Here is a 19,650-nt window from a genome sequence, read left to right on the forward strand (position 1 = left end):
AACCTTATAACGGATCTGCTTCTTGACAAATGTCGCAGAGAAGGCATTTCAAGGAATTCCGACTCTCTGTATGGACATCCAGCATTACGGAGATAATTTCACCATCGAGCTATGTAGTCTATGTTATTAGAAACATCATTCCACTTATAAAATTTGTTTGAGCTTCACCTAGTGGACTTTCAAATGCGCTGCCTGTATTTTTGCGACAACATGGATAAGCATCTTTGTTTCATTTGTTCGGATCTGAGCCTAAACATCCATCGGATATAGTGTGAGGACCCCTCCTCCTCCTCCTCCAATCTCCTTTAGACCCCGCCTCTCGCGCGGCTGTAGTCGTGTATTGCAGTGGCAAATTTGTAACGTCACGTGTTACGGAGCTTTAAGGTGTAGTTAGTATTAAGTTTTGGCAATCCTGTCCACCCTGCGTCGTTATCAGCCCAACTATCACGTCTACCGGAGCTAAAAGCCCGTACCGAGACGCCCCAGCAGATTACCCCAGATATCCAATTACCAGGGAAAGGCCGAGAAGCTTGTGATGCGGACTTCGATTTCCAATTATGATACCTCTCGCCGAACTCGAGGTAATTATTACTTTCTTCCCCACATCGGCCCCTAGTGGCGTGCTTCTCTCTTGACATTGACAAGGCAATGGCAATATGGGTAAACCCCATTATCACTGGGTGATATTGAGAATGTCACTGTCGTTCTCCTCTTACCTCGGCTCAAAACACTCCTCCACTCCATCTCGCCCCTGAGCACAAGGGTATCTTGAAAAGCTCCAGCCATGGACTTTCGTTTTAGACGAAATCTGCAAAATGGAAGGAGGAAATTTTTCCACCAGCGAACGTCCTAACAAAACTTCCATCCACATGTGGCCGCCACCATGGCGGTTACAGCTATCCGCAATCTCTTTGGCCAACCGTGGCTTGAAAACCCTGGCCGGTAAACTGTCGAGCTGTCCTTGACCTCTATTCAGAAATATATGAAGCCAGGGTCTAGAATTCATAAGTAGAGGCCTTTCCGACCTCAATCGTTGAAGTACAGGTAGACCAGATCAACTCGATACCCCTTGAAGAAACCAACACTCAGTTCTAACTCAGACCCCGCTCGTCATAATGCGTTTTGTTGTCTTCGCCGGCTTGCTCGGCCTTGTCGCTGCAGCACCTGTCCTGGAGGAGAAGCGCCAAACAGATACGCTTGGCTTCATTGCAAGAGCACCTCCTGTCTGATTTCCCACTGGAGAATTTCCTCCACCAGGTGCGAATCAAGCTCGACAGTAGTGAACGGCGCTGACTATGCTATCAGGAAGCTTCACAGGGGCCTTCGTGAGACCAACTGGAACTGGTTAGTCGAGTCCCTGGCTATCTTAAAAATTCTCCCAAGACGTTCCTAACACATTTTAAAGGATCGTTCACCCGTCGTCCTCACGGAACAGGATTTTTCATCCGTCCCACTGGATCTTTCACAGGAACTTTGCGAGACCAATAGGCATGAGACCTACAGGATCTTTTACAGGTGTGAGACCCACTGGTTAGTCTAGTCCCTGCTCCTCGATAATCTGTTTCAAAGGGGCGCTAATTCCTAACAGGTGCTCGTACAGGCTCGCGTACCCGTCTTGATGCACCACCAGTATCCACCGCGGTAGTTGAACGCTGGGAGGCACCAACTGCAGAGACTCAATCTCACGGATCACACACAGGACCACACACGGGACCACACACGGGATCACACACGAGATCACGTACCGGATTACATACCCCCATGCCCGCCCAACTGGCACCCCTGGTGTTCGGCCCACTGGTACCCGCGTGAAACCAAGTGGCAGTGTCAGAGTTCGACCCACAGGAACCGCAGCAGTTGCCCCCGCCGGTCCTTCAGCTGATGTCGAGAATACTGAAGTCGACCTCACCGAAAATGCCTAAATGGCTGCTGCGGATGGCACGGCCAAGTCAGGGAGTCTCCCACGAGCCAAAAGTCAGACACCTAAGCGGTGCAAAGGAATTATTTCTTCTCGATATCTACACTGATGATTTTCGTTTAAGAAGATTCGTGGTTTAAATAGCAAGTTGGCAGCGATAACTTCAAAGCGTTGGAGGAATCGGCTGCTGGTTTTGGTTTGGTGGCAATTTTGGGGCTGATAGGCTTGATGTCACTCTTTTCTAAACATCTGTAGGTAGTGTCAAATTTGACTGCATTTATTCAGCTCAGCGTCTTTCTCGCCTCCATACAGTGATCGATGCTAGAGATCGCGGTTGGAGGAAGCACTCCCCTACCCGGCCCGACTTTACGGCCGAACATACAGGCTCTCGCCCAAGATCTATTTTCTGAGGAGCCATCGTCGTCTACCGTGCGTGGCAAAGAATATTCACGTGGAAAATACCCCATCTCAATCAATCTCTCATCGAGTTTCTCCATTTGGAACCAATTCTGGATTTCAGGGTACACGATCTCTTATACAATGTCGGCTATATTGAATGTAAACTTAGCTACACAAGCCACGTTGTCCATATGATTGTTATACCACGCAGTACCTATTTGGGCTGATCGGATGACCGCCGATATTGGCGTGCCCGAATGCCTCTGGACCCCCTCCCCGAAATTTTGCATTCATCTAGCCCTGTTCAACAATCTTAGAATATGGCATACCAATTACACCCATTTTAATCAAAAGAGGCTTACTCACCATGGAGCCAATTGTCAGTGTAATATGGTATCCTCAACTTCTTGATTCAGGCTTTGAGACTTGATGCCTTACAACCACCCATCAGTCACAGCGAGCACCAATGCAGCAGTCATATCCTGTTCGTTTTCATTAATCCCCATAATCTTCGGCCTGGGAAGTATTGTTATGACACTTAACGAAACATAATAGATAGAATTGACGTTCTGTTGGTCGAATGAGGGGGAGGCTCTCTTAAGCGAGCCAATACCTCTAAATTTGCAGGGCTGACAGCTATTTCAACCTCAATGAGGGACCTATTTTGACCGCCTGGAAATTCAGATTCAACATAAATCAACGGACTTCCTGCTCCAAACCTTGCCACTCCATTTTGAGAGATGGTGAGAGCTTTCGCTGGCCGGCTCACCTTCCGTTCGGAGCTGAGGCGCAGCTCCGCCCGATTACCTGAGACAAGCGGCCCACAAGCGATACTGGTGACATTCGTGGCACTGGTGGCACAAGCCAACTGATGCGTAATCAAGAATAGTTTCCTCAATTTCGCTCCGAGCGGCCGCCACTTCGGTGCCATATTGAATCAACGTCCTCGTACGGACCGTAGGTGCTTGTTCATAGCCGATGGATGGTTTGCGCTTACAAGTATGCTTCATGGATACTCCGGAGTAGTAATCTCTCCGTCCTAATCTAGGGTGTGTGGGGCTGTACGCGCAGCGAAATTGCCAGTCAGCAACGCTTGTCAGCCCTACCAACTTCGCCTAAAACCTCCACAAGTTAGTGTGACTTCAGTTGATCTCCCCCCTTTTTTTTAAAAAGGCCTAAAATTTGATATACCCTGCTCTCATATCATAGAATTTGATCTACCCTACCCACCTGCTGTATTAAGCTAGCTAGTAGATTAATCGCGATTTCTTAAAGATCCTTATAGCGACTTTCAGGGCACGTATCACTATCCTGTAGCGTATGTACTACTAAATTTTAGCATACCCCTCACCAAGTTCTGGCGTATTATGCCCCTTTATCTAATTGCAAGGTTAGAGTAGTTAGGGTTCCCCGGGGATCCGGGGGGCAGTGAGAGCCCCTAATATATATATCTCTTATAGAAGTTAGGTACAAAGAGGGTAGGTTATAACTAAGGATATACTTTTTGCGCTGTGACTTAGCGGAAGGAGTGCTAGAAGCTGGCGAGGTGGCCTTACAAATTTAGTGAAAGGTGCGCTGGAAGGCTCTGTGCTAGGTGGAGTTGTTTTCATTAGCTTAATTAATGCGGGGTTGAGTAAGGGTAGATCAAATTCACTGGTACTGTACTACAGCAGGGTATAGCGAATATCAGGCCATTTTAAAAGTTCACCCTATTTTTCTAAGCCCGAAGCTTCCTGAGGCTTTGGCTTAGTGGAGAAGAAGTTGGCGCTTACCGTGGCTTATGTGAGCTGTCGGGGTGCACATTCAATGGAGGATCATAACGTAGGACCACAATGTGTTGTACCTTTCTATATATTCACCGAAAGTCTCCTCACCAAACTTCTGTTCAAACTGAATTGAGAGGTATCATTGATTTAGCAATTCTTATTATACCCCAAAAGCAATTATCCTAAGCAAAATGGCAATCGACAAGCAAGAAGTAGAGAAGCTTAAGGCTAGCCTCTCCTCTTCGTCTGAAGTCCTGACTCCAGACTCCGAAGGCTACGAAGAGAGCATCAAGAGATGGTCGAGTGCAGCAGAGAAACTGGCAGTAAGTCACCCATTCTATCCATATAGAAGTTCATCTCCATCTCTTCACCCAGCATTTCACTGAAAGGTTCCAGGGTCTGGTTGTCCTTCCTTCAACCGCCGAAGATGTTTCCAAAGCCATTCTCTTCAGCAAAGCCAACAACCTTGAAGTAGCGGTCATGGGCGGAGGCCACGGGACTTCCGGGTCGAATTCAACGACGGAGGAGTCTCCATCAACCTCTCCAAGATGCGTCACGTGTCCGTTGATCCCAAAACCAACACAATCACCGCTGAAGGAGGCTGTCTCTGGGCTGATGTTGACAACGCTGCTGCGGAGCATGGTCTTGCAGCTGTTGGAGGAACTGTGAACCACACTGGAATAGGAGGCCTAACACTTGGAGGTGGGTATGGTTACCTGACTGCAGCACGTGGAATGGTGGTAGATAACCTCCTCTCGGTACAATTCGTCCTTGCCGATGGGAGTATCCTCACGGCCTCTTCCACCGAGAACCCAGATCTCTTTTGGGCATCGAAGGGAGCAGGCATTGGATTCGGAGTCGCTACATCCTTCGTCTACCAAGCGTACGAACAGAAAGAGCCTGTCTGGGGAGGCATGGTAGTCTTCCCCAGGACACAACTCCACGAAGTCTTGGCATTTGGAAATCAACTGCTCACCGACACAAGTGGGAAAGTATTCATGCTTGTGGCCTTCGGGGCTCCCCCTCCAGCCATGCAGCCTGCGATAATGGCCCTTTTGTTTTACAACGGTACAGAAGAGCAAGGGAAAGGATACTACGAGCCAATTCTCAAACTCGGTCCACTGGCAGACATGACGGCCGTCGTCCCCTTCGCGAAAATGAACGAGATGCTTAACGGCGCCATGTTCCATGGTGCCCGCAGAACAATGAAAGGCTCCGCTTTCCTCGGTCCACTCGACACCAAGTTCGCCGAAGAAATCTTCGATGACTATCAAGCTTTCATCACTCAAGTGCCTGATGCGATCATGACGATCGTGGGGTGGGAATTCATGCCTTATAACAAGATTCTTGAAGTACCGCAAACTGCCACCGCGTTCGCGAATCGTGGTGCTTATGGGAATCTTGTATTTGGGCCCGGATGGACGGACCCCAAGAACGACAGTGCATGTAGGGAGTGGACGAGAGTTATGTCGAAGAAGGCGAGGGCGGAGTTGGAGAAAGCGAAGGCGAAGGGCACGGATGCTGAGACCCAGCAGGCCGTGGGTGAGTATGGAAACTACGATTGTATGTGTTCCTCCTACTTCCGCATGATGGTATTTGTCTGACACTTGACAGCTCTTGGTGAAGGAGGAAAGGTTGTATTTGGCGTGAATTTCCCGAGACTTGCGGAATTGAAGACGCGGTATGATCCAGAGAATGTCTTTTCGAAAGGGCCAAGCTTGGTTGCGTGAGACGAAGTCAGACAGTTGGAGGAATGCGAGTTGGTATACATTAGAAAAAGAAAAAATCCGAAGTAAAATTCATAATGTCATTCCGTCTGCTGAGATGACCAAATGTGAAAGTCTGCTGTCGCTGAAAAGGGTCTCAGAATTCAGCACTACTCTCCTGAAGGTTCTCTTCCGTGGTTCCAATACAGTGCATGCATGTTGAATGCCCAGCATCAAAAGCTCTTCTCTTGGCCTCTTGGGCCTTGCTTGCAGCAGCAACTCTGATCCCGTCCTTGATTTTCGCCAGTGCTCGATTTGCTTTGTTACGGCGATATATTTCGGCCTCAATAGCTTTGTCATGCTCCTGCTGCACCGTGTCACTCGTCTTAGACGCCCACTTTCTGGTCAAGAACGCTTGAATAGGACCAAGGTTGATCGAAGGACACAAGCTATGAAGAACATTCTCGTCCACACGTACCATGTCGCAAGTGTTGAATGCATCCATTTGCTCCAAGAACTCTTCGCCAAAAATAACGTCGCAAGGAAGGCCAGGCAAGACGTGGAAAGACATGCCGAAGCTGTCGAATTGGGAGAGCCCAAGAGAGGAAATGCGGACTCGCCCGATGTTTCGACTATCATCTCATCGGCTAGAAACACTTGGGTGCGTGCACTTTCGCTAGTGTCGATCTTAAACCCTCTTCTCTGAGCACATTCCCAAGACATCAAGTCAAGATCAGACGCTGTATCAGCGCCGGCAGTAAGAGACCTTCCGTCTGCGATGAAATTGATTCTTTCTTGAGGCGACCCGACCCACTTCAAAGCGAGCAGATCCCCAAAGCTATACGGACAGTCCACCAGCAGGTGTTTAATACTCGGTGAAGAGATTAAATGTTCGAATGAAGTTCAAACCCAAAATCAAAGGGACAGGGCACTTTGCAAGAACATCGAACCAGAGAGGTTCAGTGGACCGGCCATCGCCGAAAAATCTCAACGGCACCAAGGCTCTCCCAACTGACTGTATCACATTGCCGTTTCCCAGCTGGAAGAAGCTTTTGTCTTCGTCTCCACGCCGAACAGGATTGCCGTTCTCTTCGGCGAATATCTCGGCGACGATGTCCCTATCCGAGGCAGAATCTGGTCGAGCAAAGCATTCTTCTGATCCACCAATTAGACAACGCAGAGCTTTGCGCTTGTAATTCGTTGTCTTTGAATACGCACGTGTCCAGAACGAGGAATGCGGCCTCAAAAACCCAGACGATGGAGCGTTAGAGCCCAGAGAGGGGTTGGTTTGGAAAGGCTTGATCCAGTTCTATACCATTGTTAGTGCTTGTGTTAAGGAAGATGGTGAGGCTATATTATTCTTGCGATAAGGATGTTGGGAAAGGGACTTACCTTGAAGCCGACAAAATCGGAGAAGTTGCTCCTTCGTGAGATTGTCCACGAGTCTGGCTGATAAATCTGTATCTGGGAGTGTGAAGGTAGACATTTCGACTATCTTTGTGGCATAGAAGTGAGAGATGATGTCGATAACGTTTTATGGGATGCTACTCCCAACGAAGGAACCCCTCCACCGCAGTCATCCACACCAGTTGACGCGAAATAGAGAGTTGATCTACCGAGAAACGGTGATTGTCTCTCTCTGCCACCGCTCTCTCCGAGCAGACGGGCCGTTTCGATTCTCTGCTCTTCCATACTAATATTGACGACCTTGAAGAGAAGGATTTGCAAAGGATGATAAGATCCAGGGCATTGGTGCACGCCCAAGGCATATAGCCGGGCTGACTTCTGCAGCCTCATTCTTATCCTACCAATGACTTGTCTCCACCCCACCTCAATTCCTGAAACAACTTCTTCAACCTCAAAAGCTCCTTCCAGAACACGAACAATCATGTCGACCGTCGACATCGAGCTCGCGCCCCAAAGTACGGAGAGTCCTACCCGAGGATTCGCACTGGTTGCCTCTAAAATAGATAGTGACATTGACAAAATAATGACCATATACCGACGCTTCGACGAGCTGTCCGCGCGGAATTTGCTCTTTTACCAGGCGGAGCTACTGAGCTTGAGGTGCGCCGAGGGAATATGATGAAGTGGATCGAAATGCGAAGGATCTGGCGAGTATAGAGTGCCAGAGGGACTGGAGCGAGTTCGAAAAGCATGCTGGTGAGGAGGACGGGATGGTGCAGAAAAGAGAGAAGGAGAAGATGGGGGTGGCTATGAAAATTAGGGAGAAGCTAGAGAAGTACCGTAGGTGGACCTCAGCTTGTGAAATCTGCATCGCTAATAGAATGGACAGATGCGGCGCTAGAAGCCCACCAACTTCTCCTAAACAGTCAACCGCCCTCAAATAGTACAATCAAAGCGTTGCGAAACTGGTTCTTCAACAACACAACACGTCTGGTAAACCTGCCGGAGACAAAATGCCCCGACTTTGGGGAGCAAGTGCAACGATCTTCGATGATCTGCACGACCTAGTCGCTCTGCGAGTCCCAGCTGATCAAGACCGGCTCTCTGAGTTCATTCAAAACAACTTTGGACTCTTCTCCCAGACAAGTGCTCCTGATGGCCGCACGACCTACACTTCCGAACGGTCAATCTCGCATTTCGTTGCAATATTCAGCACCGTACTTGCGGCTGTGCTTTGGTTGGGGCGATAATCTCCTTGTATATTGTGCAAAACAAACATGCTTTGCTGGGCATGTTGAGTGGGTGGACTGTATTGTTCGCAGCTTGCGTAGGATTGTTGACAAATGCTCGGCGAGATTAGATATTCGGTGCCACCGCTGCTTATGCAGCAGTGCTGGTCGTGTTCATTAGTGGGAACCTTGGAGGAGCGCCTTCGACGACGGGGAGTTGTATTTGTACGCCTGGATGATGTTACGTACAATACAATGGGAATGCAACGTACTCATTCAATGACTCTAACATGCTCGAAATACCACAAGAAGGCCACCCATGTAATGCCTAACTCCTACGCCACTGTCGATTACCACATCTACGATTTTTTTCGTACACTTCATGGACTCGTGAAGGCTGACTGCACAGCCTCGCCTTCCTCGGGAGTGATAGACATGTCTAACATATCCATGGCACATTGTGCAACGTCGGCACCGATTCCTGATTCTAGGACTAAATTATCTTCCGAGAAGCTTAATCTCGAGAGGCAGAGGAGGTGTTTCTGAGAACCGCCCGGGATGACGGCCAGTTTCTTTTGCATGTCTATCATGTTGTCATACCGTGTAACAAGATGGTATAAAAGCCGTACTGCTAAGCTTATTATGCGCGCACTGGAACGGTTAGCCACTTGCTTCGAAAGAATGGTGCAACGACATACCTTTCTTCATGTCGAGGCTGATAATCATATAAGAGATCTAGCTCATCACTTATGAGGCTGACAAGTCGCCCAATAACCAGCGGATGTATTGCCACAGCCTTGCTAGCAAACGGAGACCGAGTCATGCTTGTCAGCAGCTGCAGAATCTGGATCCGCATTTTTGATAGAACGACAAGATTAAATTTGTCATTACTCATTGGTAAAGACGGTACCTCGTAAAGGATATACGAAAAACGATCTAGAATCCAGCTGATTTGGCCATCCTGGGGAACATCGACATGTATAGCCCCGAAAGAGTCTCGAAACACACTGGTTGAGAGTAGCTGTAGCATGACCTCGAAATCTGCTTGTTGTTGATTTGTGCTCAGCAGCATGAGAATGAAGTCATAGCGGAACAATTTCCAAAATCGGGTAATATGTTCCGGGCAGGATGTACACCCCTGTGCTGCAAGATAAAGAATAGACATGCAGACGCCTACATCGATATCATTCTCAAATTCTTTTATTGGCCACCTTTGGAATCGTGGTATGACCATCAGGTCAGCGGTGAGCTGGGTGACCGGAACAAGTGAGTCGATTATATGAGGGGCTATCAATGAGGTCTTCAGCTCCAAAGCAAAGGAAAGCATGTCCATGAAGAGATATATTGGTTTGTACTGAAGCATGTCAGGCAAAAAAAAAAAAATTCAGGCAGAGATTTGGTCACGTACATATTTTTCTTCCAGGCAGCTCTTCCAGATGGAGACGAGCAGCTCGCAAAAGTCGATGGGGAGATCTTTTGAAGATTTCTTAACTCCTAGCTCTGGTATCCGCCCAAGTATTATCGACTGAAAAGACTCTTTCGGCGCAGATGGCAAAGAGTGTTTCCCCAACTCTTCTAGAGTTCGAAGATGATTGGAATCGATACGATGATCTAGCATAGTCCCAATAAACTGGTTTTTATCAGCGTTTGCTTCTCATGACAAGGTAACGTGGGCTCACATCAAATCTGTCGTCTTGTATCTGTAAACTCGCAATGATGGCCTCATCAAGAACCGTAGCCTTCTGATCTGGCACCACAGCGGATGGTTCATCGATTTGAATAACTTCCAAAGCACCAGCAGGACTCTCAGCAGCTTTCCGTTTTCGTTTTCCTGGTTTGGAAGGAGACCCAATATTTCGCTTCTGAAATTTTGATGGGGAGATCTTTGACGGCGAGAGAATCTCAATTTCGTCATCATCAAATCCATCCCTATGTGAAAAGGTCTTCTTTTTCTTGGGCGTCGTCACCACACTCGGGCCATCCTTCTTTTCCGCAGCCTTTTGTCTGTTCAGCCTCCGTACCCGCTCCGATTCCTCTGCCAAGTCCTGCTTTATGAAATCGCGCTCTGTTGCAGCGTTCTTCTCCGCAATCCGGGCCGCCTCGAGGGATTTCTGCTGCTTCGCCAGTTTGTCCTCGTTGAGCTTTCGAAGAACAGCCATTTCCCTCTCGTATTCCTTCACCGTTTTCTCCTGTTTGCTCCGGACGATCGCAATTTCGCCTGCCTTAGCATTGAGGTCTTCTTTGAGGGCATTTCGCTCTCTAAGCAACTGGAAATTGTGAGATCAGGCAAACAATTGAGGTTGGGAGACACTACCTCCTCGACTTGTCTCTGCAAGCTCAAAACATCGGATCCAGCAGCTTGCTCGCCGGTTCCCTGCTCCACTTTGTCTGCATGTTGAACAATTGGTTCCGTTGGCAAACGGCTCGACTCGTTGAATTTTGGAGGGGGGTTATATCGTTGTCGGTTTGCCAGATTAGAATTATTGGCCATCCCATAGCGCTGCTGCCGAAACTGTTCATGCTGGATTGCTGGTCCCGGAACAGTTTGCCGAAGGGTTGGAACGATAGCTGGTGTACTCCGTGACTCATCAATTACCACCGCATCGTCCAAGTCTTCATCCTCAAAGTCATCACCGTAATCCGAGGAAGGAGCCGCCTTCACACGTTGGGCCTGAGTAAACTGGATGGCATTGTTCTCGAGTTCTATCAGGGCGTCGCTGGGAAGATCATCCAGATCATCATCGTCATAGTTACTCTCTCCATCATCATGGCCCGCCATCCCATAAAGTCGTCATTGAGCATTCATTGGCTGTCTTCTCATAAGCTGGAAACTCCAAACATGAAAGACGTTGTCCCGCGTTAGATGTGTCAAGGGACGACTGTGTTCTGCCAGAAGGCGGTGAGGAAGGTACGAGCCTTCGGGATCGGAGAAGAAAGGCTCCGGGCTGGACTTCCTATGTTTCCGGTTTCCTCTTTTTGAGATATGCCATATATCTGGTCCTATAACTTGATAAATACAATATGAAATCCTACCAAGACAAAGAAGAACCCATTGATGGTGGCTGTATGAAATCAAGTTGATGCCCAACTAATTCCGCCGTCTTCTCGGGCCAACAGTACAACGCGACTTTCACAAGCTCCCAAGCCCCTAAAACAAATCAACCAGGTTTCCAAGGAATACGTCAGACGAAGCTCAGCACTGCACAACACAGCTTGCGCCGCGACCTTCTAACGACCACGACAGCTCGACTCCGAAGTCCTACTCGTGCCTTCGACCTACTATTCCCTCCATCTACACTCGCCAGGTACTTCCAGTCCGCTACATAAGTGTGCACAAGAGCGCATAGGCACTTCCCCACCCAACCTTGGCATTTCAGACTCTGCGCCTCAAGTCTTCGGCGGAAGACGCAGGAATACGTTGATTCTCTTTCACAGTACGAACGAACCGTGGCAATGGCGAAACCTCGACGTGGGGTCAAGTTCAACCACCGCAATGGCAGCAGTACGAGTGTGGATGGACGAAGAAGCAGCTTCTCCGACATCAGCGAGGCCGCCTCAGAGCCAGGTTCCCCTTTGAAAGCTGCAAATGGAAATGCTGCATCAGAAGTATGATATCTAGGCCGCAGGGCTCAGTACTTCTGCTAACTTCTCGTCCAGGCGCTAGAAACCCAAGCATCCGAATATGAGAAGAAGAAACAAACATTTATCACTCGATCGATATGGACATTTGTTATGATAGGCGGATTCTTCGGTGCCATGTTCGCGGGACACATCTACATAATAGCGATCGTTACTGCAATTCAGATCGTGTCTTTCAAAGAGGTTATTGCTATTGCGAACGTCCCCAGTCGAGCCCGGCGACTACGGTTTACAAAAGCTCTGAATTGGTATTGGCTGGCGACAACAATGTACTTCCTGTACGGCGAGAGCGTTATCTACTATTTTAAGCACATCGTACTGGTCGACAAAGTGCTTTTGCCTTTTGCGACCCATCATCGATTTATCAGCTTTGTGCTCTACGTTATAGGTACTTGGACTTCCGGCAAAATCATATTCAGGGGCTGACAAATTCTAGGATTCGTCTTCTTCGTTGCGTCCTTGCAAGCGGGCCATTATCGATTTCAATTTACCCAATTCGCGTGGACACATATGGCTCTGTACCTTATTGTGGTTCAGGCGCACTTTATCATGAATAATGTCTTTGAGGGAATGATTTGGTTCTTCCTACCTGTCTCTCTGGTCATTTGCAACGATATTTTTGCCTATATTTGTGGTATTACATTTGGCCGTACACAACTCATCAAACTCTCGCCCAAGAAGACCGTCGAAGGATTTGTCGGAGCTTGGATTTTGACAATTATCTTTGGAGTTGGCATGACGAATGTTTTGATGCGATACAAATACTTCATATGCCCGGTCAATGTAAGACTACGGCCGAACCCTTATGTATCTTCTAACAATTACTAGGATCTCGGAGCGAACATTTTCACCGGGCTTGAATGCACACCCAATCCCGTTTTCATACCTCACCTTTACCACCTTCCAATCTGGTTTCCATACGTCAAGTCCTTCTTAATGGCACCAATGCAGATTCACATCCTTGTATTTGGAACATTCGCCTCCCTTATTGCCCCATTCGGTGGCTTCTTTGCCTCTGGTCTCAAACGGACTTTCAAAATCAAGGACTTTGGGGACTCCATTCCCGGGCACGGTGGAATCACGGATCGCATGGATTGTCAATTTATTATGGGATTCTTTGCATACATGTATTATCACAGTTTCATTGCGGTGTACAAGGTATCCCTCGGTGGAGTTATTGAGACAGCCATCACTGGTCTCACTCTTGAAGAGCAGATGGAGCTTGTCAAGGGAATCAGCAAACATCTGCACAACCAAGGTGTTATTGCTGAAGGAGTAAGTATCAAGCTTGCTAGCATAGACTTGACGTATTGCTAACATACTTCCAGGTTTTGGATTGCCTGAATCTCGCGGTGAAGAGGAGATGAGAAAAAAGTTTTTGTGTTACGAGTGACGATTTTCAATGGTGCATGGGGTTCTCCTGTATATTACCTTCTAATTTGTCCATATGTTTACCAATGGGGTTGGGATATTCTTTGGTGCAAATGGAGGTAGATTGATGACTGGAGACTTCTAAAACTCGGGCCGAAGGCACAAGTAGGCTGAAAACAGCTTTCCCGCACCAAGCATTCATTGGAGTATGGCATAGCAACGAGGGCCCAATAGCGATGGAAATACTGCATTTCAGTGCTATGAACGATTCAAAACTGAGCCGTTTTACACTACTTCACGCACTCACTGAAAAGATCGGTTGCATCAAGTGATGAGTTTTTTGAAAGAGGACAACATCACGAGCGTGGGCCATCCATCTCATTTCAACAAATTATTTTTTTATTAAAGAAAATATCATTTGAATTGCAATTGAGCTGGCAATCCACCACGGGGCTTTCCTTCCAAAATCTGTCAGAGGTGTAGTTTGGATGGCTCCTTCCCTCACTTGCAGAACGCGCCCCGCCAATTTATTTTCTCCCTGAATATAAAATTCCACGTCTTCCGTTTTTCTTGCACGACTGTTCTCTTTCGCTGCCACCAGCATCTCTGCAAGCAACTATATGAAATTGATATGATGCGATATCTTTCATTTGCTCTCGTTACCCTGGGCTCTCTTGCTTTAGAGCATCTTCCACCAATTCATTACACAATCTCAAGACGCGGTGGCAGCTTTCCTGCGCCAGATATCGCGAATTTGACATATCTTCTAGAGCAGCTTCGTGTGGTGGAGCAACGGTACAATTCCACGACGCGCGACTTCATTGGCAACAAGGTGGTGCGTAAACCAAAGCGTCCGCATGGTACACAAGCTTTGTCAACTTTGCTTGGAGACGTCGGTCGAGATGGGAATTGGCTAGCCAGTCTGCATATCGGAGATCCTATACAGGAGGTGGATATGGATCTTGATATGCTGACCGCAGACTGGTGGATCTTCTCTACCAGCAGTGGAAAGGGATCTTTCTATCTAGACTTCAACAGCAAAACATATGGCAAGACATCCCTATCCTTTAGATGTCCCTGAGCTGACAGAGTTCAAGTTGATGCCGAGTCACCATTATCGGTCCCAACCTGCCGTGAGCCAAAAGACATCATCCATCTACCAACAATCAAACGATCGATTCCTATTTCTTTTGCGCTTTGCAGGCCAGCGAAGCAATGGGTCAGCACCCTTCTACCATCCGGCGCATACTTAGGTTTAGCAGCCTCCACAGTCCTCAGCCAGACGAAAACAGTCCCCTTAATGATGCAGATGATTGAAAAGAATGTTATCAACACTCCGGTATGGTCTCTAGTGTTGATAAATGGCAAGGATGGCATATTTAGCATTGGAGGGACATCAGCTCCACCAGTTCGACGAGCGAAGATGGAGACGGACGATGAGCTGGCTCGAGCTGGAAATCACGGGATGAAAAGAGATGGGGTGGTGGCTTCTAGATCGGCTGCTGACATCGAAATGGAAGCAGACCTGTCGGCGAATGAATGGAAGTGGAGCAAGGTGCAAGGCGCAGAGGGGTGGTGGCAGATTCTAATGAGAGGCATTTGGGTGGATGGAAGTAAAGTCCTAGAGAACCAACCAATTGTTCTGGATGCGAGTATTATCGAGATTGGCAACTCCTCAAAACTAACGCTTAACAGATTAACACACCTTTCATCCTCGCACCTCCGGTTGCTGCGAGGGCATTTTACTCGTCAGTCTCGTGGAGCAGACAACTACCCCCTCCATATGATCAGTTCCATGCATATCCGTGTTTCAACCCACCAAAGATACACTTCGAATTTGCGGGCTGGAATGTGGAGGTGCTCAAAGGGAAAAGAGAACAGGGAACGTTCTCGCCAGGAGGGAGATTCTCACTGGGGCGAATGGCATCCGGAAGTGGCTATTGTCTTGGGATTGTTGTTGAGTCCAGGATGGGCAAGGGGATGTCTCTTGGGACCGAGGCGGCGAACATGGGGTTTAAGACAAGTATGGAAGGAGGCAACGGGCTAGAAGATGTCTGGATTGTTGGAGAGCCGTTCTTCCGGGATGTCCAAGTGGCCTTCAATGTGAGTTCCACTCCCGGTTCCTCTGAAGAGAAAACTAACAAGATCGCCAGTGGAAGGAGAAGAAGGTTGGAATGCAGAGAGTATGACAATTGCCTGTTAGGTCGCTTTTATCAAAGCTAGAGATAGAACTTCCAATAAGGTGTCTTGTTTATATAGTCTTAACTCGAGCTAATCTTAAAGCCACTACTTAGTTTAACTTCTAAGATAGAAGTAATCATGTGGCCCCTCTAGTCTTTGGCTATAAACGAGCAAAGCAGTTCCTCGGTTTTAAATATAATACTTTATGATTCTAACGTGCCCTTCTCCTCTAAGCCTGGGATATAAGATAATTAGGCAAGGGATTTATCGTATACCTATCTTTCTATCACAGTCAAATTGCCTCGTTGCTCCCTTTGCCTTCTCTGAAGTGGAATGCTCGAACCAGGAACTCGCTTAAAATGCAGCTAAAAGGGGGGTGTTCTCTTTCGTTGCACTCCGGACCTTAAGCGAGGCTACATTCCCTCGAACTAGCTCTAACCTCCCCCCTTTCGTTGCAAGTCTTGGTTTAAGCGACGTTCTCATTCCTACCTCTTTTGGAAAAGAGTAAAAGGGGGAAGCCTCGTTTAGAAGACCGAAGTGCAACGAAAGGGGGGCATGTTCTTTTTCGTTGCATTTCGGACTTCAATTGAGGGAAGCTGACTCGAACTAGCTTGAACTCCGCCCTTTTCGTTGCATTTCGGAATTTAAGCGAGGTGGATAGGCTGTTTAGGGGACTGTTCTGGTCCAAGGGGGCGAAGGCCACTGCCTCGGGAAGGGTTGCCGAGACGCAGAGTTGGTACCATCGGGAACGTGTCCAGTGGAATAGTGGCTTCTTCTAGAAGATGGTTTGGCGACCTCCCGAGCTCCTCGAAGAATCCCGGGCTTCTTTCCATGGAATGCAACTTGCGTAGATACTTCCCTTCACATCTCAGCCCGCTCATGAAGCAGCTGAGCCAGATTCAGAGCAGCTCCCCAAGTTCCGAGTCCTATCATCATTTCCGCTGCACTCCTGAACATCAAATTTGCCGCTGCTGTCGAATTCTGCTCATTCTGATCTTCATATTCGTGACCCGTCTTCGTTGGTCTTTGTGCTGCATGTTCATCGAACCCAAAACTGCGCTGTAAAGTATAGAAAAAGGCTGTTGATCGCAATTCCATGTTCTTGGAAATCCCGTAGAATAATTGCAGTTTCTGGGAATGCGTGGAGACATTTGCGAACGCCCACACCACAATGTGGCACAGGAAGATGGTGACCAGACTGTAAGGCGCTGTATCAATATTTCTGATCCCTCCGTCCCCATTATCTTTGCCTGGAGCAAGCATGATAATAGTTTTGAAAGCGTGACAAACGACTTGCTCTGCCAATTGAGGGGATTTACGAGCCCATTTTGTAAGTTTGGTAAATGCTCTCGTGGAGCCAGTTGTGCCTTCCTTGCCGATGGCGTTTTGAAGGTCTGAGAGGGAAATGTCGAGGAGGATTGTGCTCAGGTGGTGGACGATGATTGAGCAAGCGTGAAAATGGCGGGATGACATGTGGGTATTTGAATGTGAGGGGGCTTGATATGCTTTGCCCCATGAAGCAAGAGCATCTTGTCCTTGTTAGTGATAGTACAACGAGGCTGACGAAAACATACCTGCAAGTTGCAATCGACGTCGATGCTTAAGCTTCCTCAGCATTCTCGTTAGATCACCTTCATACCCACCATCCTGGGCAGGCTCGTTGTCATGCCCAGAACCATTTTCCTCATCCGATGACTCCCCGTCGTCTATGAACGTCCTCGTGATAAGTGAGTCCTGGGAGAACTCGAAAATCTGACTTTGAACCGCCAACAGAACAAGAAACGCACTCCAGGGATTGAGATTTAGTATGGGGAGATGCTTGCTCACTCTCCCAGAACCTTGTAGTCGCGCATCTCCAGTTATTAACGTCTCTAGAATAAAGGGTCCCACAGCAGCTGAGAAGGACCGCGATGGTGGCACCGAAGCGGGTCCCAAGAGGTTCTTCCAGTTTTTGGCCGACGTTGCAAACCAGAACTCATCGTCACAAGGGCATCCGAGATTGCACACCTCCCCGATAGAGATGGTGGATGGGAGATTGAGGATGGATGGAAACTGACAATCGATGGCGTACACAACCCATGCTAGCCTTCTTCGAGATTCTTCAACGATCCATTCTCGCCACTCTGGGTTCAGGTTGTTCTTCCCTTCTTGGGGTGAAGGAGCCCTCTCAGCCGTAATTAATCGTTCACCGAACTGGACGCGGCGTATATGGGTGACGAGAGACCCGCGAACTACCTCTGCCAGTTCGAAGGCTCGTTTGTTGCCGCACCAGAGACCGGTATGGCATATAAGTGCTTCAGCATAGATGATCATGGGGTCTCTCATGAGACTGTTGTCGCACTCGATTGCTATTTGCAGATGCCATCTCACAATGTCCAACAGAACAATTGCGAACCTCCGTGTATGCTTTAGGTGAGAATAGATTGCGCCGATGATAATGATAGCAGCAAGCAACGGCGCTGGTAAATCCTCGTTGGTGTTGACTGTCGCGTGATGAAGGACTGGCATTTGAGGAGAAAACCGTTCAAAGTATATGCGTATAAAGATATTGACGACAGGTAGGGATGGCAATACAAAAGAGCCTTTCTGAGATCGGTGATATTCTCGTCCAGATGGTGGTTTGAGAAAAGCTCGAAGTCTGAGGAGAGTTGTGTCGGAGATGTCGAACCGCGAGTAGTGGGCTTGGAACAAAGGATGGCTGTCGGGGATTTCGATGGCGTGAGCTTTGAGAATTGGAGTCGAGCTTGGATTCCATTGGAATGGCCATTTGTCTTCTTCTGATGCTTCATTTGGCGGGGAAGATACACGGCTAATATATGCTCCTGTCCCCTGTTGGCCCTCATCTAAGCGTTCTTGTGTGTCTTGAGTGATTCCAGGAGCAGGCTGAACGTGCAGTTGCCCAGCAGACTGCTGTTGACCTTGAGCCCAGTTGTTGTCATATTCCTGGTGAGGAGTCACAGTGTTCGGCTCCATCATCTCCCCAAGGCCAGACCAGTCATTCCCATTTTCACGCATTGCGGAATAGAAGTCATGCGAGAACCATTCATTTCCAGGTTGGGGTTCCAGATCCGGTGGGAGAAGAAATGATGAAAAGTCGAATGGGATGAATGATGTATTCATTGAATCGAAATTGTAAATCTGCTCGTTTGTTAGGGGGTAATGGGCGGGAGCATGGCCTTGCATTTGATTCAAATGACCTCGAGCTTGATAATTGGGTGCTTGTCCGGGATGTAATTGGTAACCCTGAGAAACGGCCGCATGCTGTCCAAATTGTTGACTTTCTGTTGAAGATAAGTGTGCAGAGGGCACATTACTGCTAGCTGGGAAACCGCCATCCGGTGATTTCTGCGTTGGAGGAACATGACTCATATTCGCTGCTACCCAGGAGGAGCTCGACGACGATGAAGGAGATTCAACATCAGCATTGACTTTTCTCCTTTTGGAAGATTCGTCACGCTCTTCAACGCCTTTACGGTCCCACCGGTCATGGCCAGCCTCGTGGCGCTTCAGAAGGTCACTCCTCGAGAAACCTTTACCGCATTTCTTACAACAATGGGAGGGTGAGGCATCATCTGAAAAAGGAAGGCTGTCAGTAGACTTTCGATGAACTTCTCGCTCACGGCTTTTTGGCGTGGATGAGGTGATGGTCAAGGGTTGGACTGATACTTACGTGTTTTCACATGACGACTAAGATTTTCTCGTCTGTTGAAGATCTTGGAACACTGTTGACAGGTAAATATTTCCTTTGGCCTATTTTCAGAGGTCCAGTGTGCTCTGGGCCGTGATTCGAGTGCTTTTGCCGAGGGATCCAGAGCTGACGGGTTGGGATAGGCCACAGAGGCCGCTGGTTGCTGGACATGTCCGCGTTGTCCATGGCTGTGCTGGTCCATGTTAGGCCGAGTTGTAGTGTACCATTACCGTGGTCCTGATCTGAGGTGGATTTTGATGTTGGAAGTGGACAGCCTTTTTGAGGAGCGTCGCGCTGACCAGGATGCGACCCGTCCACTTGCCCCGCATTGACAGGGGTGTTCAAT

At 48.3% G+C, this 19,650-nt stretch overlaps 7 protein-coding genes across 7 annotated transcripts; 3 read left to right on the forward strand and 4 right to left on the reverse strand.

Annotated features, from left to right (window-relative positions):
* Positions 1-2,605: 2,605 nt before the first annotated feature.
* Positions 2,606-3,290, reverse strand: K444DRAFT_346430 (uncharacterized protein). The gene is made up of 3 exons (XM_024872073.1): positions 3,023-3,290; positions 2,684-2,799; positions 2,606-2,617 (listed from the first exon to the last, which is right to left on the reverse strand). The coding sequence occupies exons 1-2, from the start codon at positions 3,246-3,248 to the stop codon at positions 2,765-2,767; spliced, it is 261 nt and encodes an 86-aa protein (XP_024739519.1). The 5' UTR covers positions 3,249-3,290; the 3' UTR covers positions 2,606-2,617; positions 2,684-2,764.
* Positions 3,291-4,274: 984 nt separating this feature from the next.
* Positions 4,275-5,834, forward strand: K444DRAFT_651636 (FAD-binding domain-containing protein; the record flags this gene model as incomplete). Its single annotated transcript, XM_024885724.1, has 4 exons — positions 4,275-4,406; positions 4,480-4,560; positions 4,632-5,646; positions 5,698-5,834. 4 exons carry the CDS (start codon positions 4,275-4,277, stop codon positions 5,811-5,813), a joined length of 1,344 nt encoding a protein of 447 aa, XP_024739520.1. The 3' UTR covers positions 5,814-5,834.
* Positions 5,835-6,175: 341 nt separating this feature from the next.
* Positions 6,176-7,948, reverse strand: K444DRAFT_627520 (uncharacterized protein; the record flags this gene model as incomplete). Its single annotated transcript, XM_024882812.1, has 6 exons — positions 6,176-6,203; positions 6,268-6,627; positions 6,806-7,098; positions 7,182-7,253; positions 7,353-7,750; positions 7,792-7,948. 6 exons carry the CDS (start codon positions 7,946-7,948, stop codon positions 6,176-6,178), a joined length of 1,308 nt encoding a protein of 435 aa, XP_024739521.1.
* An 857-nt stretch (positions 7,949-8,805) lies between these two features.
* On the reverse strand, positions 8,806-11,204 carry K444DRAFT_524238 (uncharacterized protein; the record flags this gene model as incomplete). The annotated part of the gene is made up of 5 exons (XM_024874344.1): positions 8,806-9,076; positions 9,124-9,779; positions 9,834-10,055; positions 10,105-10,692; positions 10,740-11,204. 5 exons carry the CDS (start codon positions 11,202-11,204, stop codon positions 8,806-8,808), a joined length of 2,202 nt encoding a protein of 733 aa, XP_024739522.1.
* Positions 11,205-11,529: 325 nt separating this feature from the next.
* On the forward strand, positions 11,530-13,922 carry K444DRAFT_585861 (phosphatidate cytidylyltransferas-like protein). The gene is made up of 5 exons (XM_024877946.1): positions 11,530-12,031; positions 12,083-12,452; positions 12,501-12,847; positions 12,893-13,339; positions 13,393-13,922. Exons 1-5 carry the CDS (start codon positions 11,879-11,881, stop codon positions 13,429-13,431), a joined length of 1,356 nt encoding a protein of 451 aa, XP_024739523.1. The 5' UTR covers positions 11,530-11,878; the 3' UTR covers positions 13,432-13,922.
* Positions 13,923-14,069: 147 nt separating this feature from the next.
* K444DRAFT_585863 (acid protease) lies at positions 14,070-15,720 on the forward strand (the record flags this gene model as incomplete). The annotated part of the gene is made up of 4 exons (XM_024877947.1): positions 14,070-14,508; positions 14,533-15,083; positions 15,131-15,538; positions 15,589-15,720. 4 exons carry the CDS (start codon positions 14,070-14,072, stop codon positions 15,622-15,624), a joined length of 1,434 nt encoding a protein of 477 aa, XP_024739524.1. The 3' UTR covers positions 15,625-15,720.
* Positions 15,721-16,477: 757 nt separating this feature from the next.
* On the reverse strand, positions 16,478-19,506 carry K444DRAFT_524605 (uncharacterized protein; the record flags this gene model as incomplete). Its single annotated transcript, XM_024874364.1, has 3 exons — positions 16,478-17,145; positions 17,191-19,188; positions 19,287-19,506. 3 exons carry the CDS (start codon positions 19,504-19,506, stop codon positions 16,478-16,480), a joined length of 2,886 nt encoding a protein of 961 aa, XP_024739525.1.
* Positions 19,507-19,650: the final 144 nt, after the last annotated feature.

This window comes from Hyaloscypha bicolor (assembly GCF_002865645.1).
Source record: "Hyaloscypha bicolor E unplaced genomic scaffold K444scaffold_53, whole genome shotgun sequence".
NCBI classification, from domain to species: Eukaryota; Fungi; Ascomycota; class Leotiomycetes; order Helotiales; family Hyaloscyphaceae; genus Hyaloscypha; species Hyaloscypha bicolor.

What these genes read in the sequence shown, in the direction of transcription:
- K444DRAFT_346430 (XM_024872073.1), bottom strand. Translation starts at nt 3,248, where the DNA reads ATGGCACCGAAGTGGCGGCCGCTCGGAGCGAAATTGAGGAAACTATTC. An exon ending in GGCAAGGTTTGGAGCAGGAA is followed by an intron (nt 2,800 to 3,022) that starts GTCCGTTGATTT and finishes GAAAACGAACAG; the next exon opens with GATATGACTGCTGCATTGGT.
- K444DRAFT_585861 (XM_024877946.1), top strand. Translation starts at nt 11,879, where the DNA reads ATGGCGAAACCTCGACGTGGGGTCAAGTTCAACCACCGCAATGGCAGC. An exon ending in CTTTGTGCTCTACGTTATAG is followed by an intron (nt 12,453 to 12,500) that starts GTACTTGGACTT and finishes GACAAATTCTAG; the next exon opens with GATTCGTCTTCTTCGTTGCG. An exon ending in ACTTCATATGCCCGGTCAAT is followed by an intron (nt 12,848 to 12,892) that starts GTAAGACTACGG and finishes AACAATTACTAG; the next exon opens with GATCTCGGAGCGAACATTTT.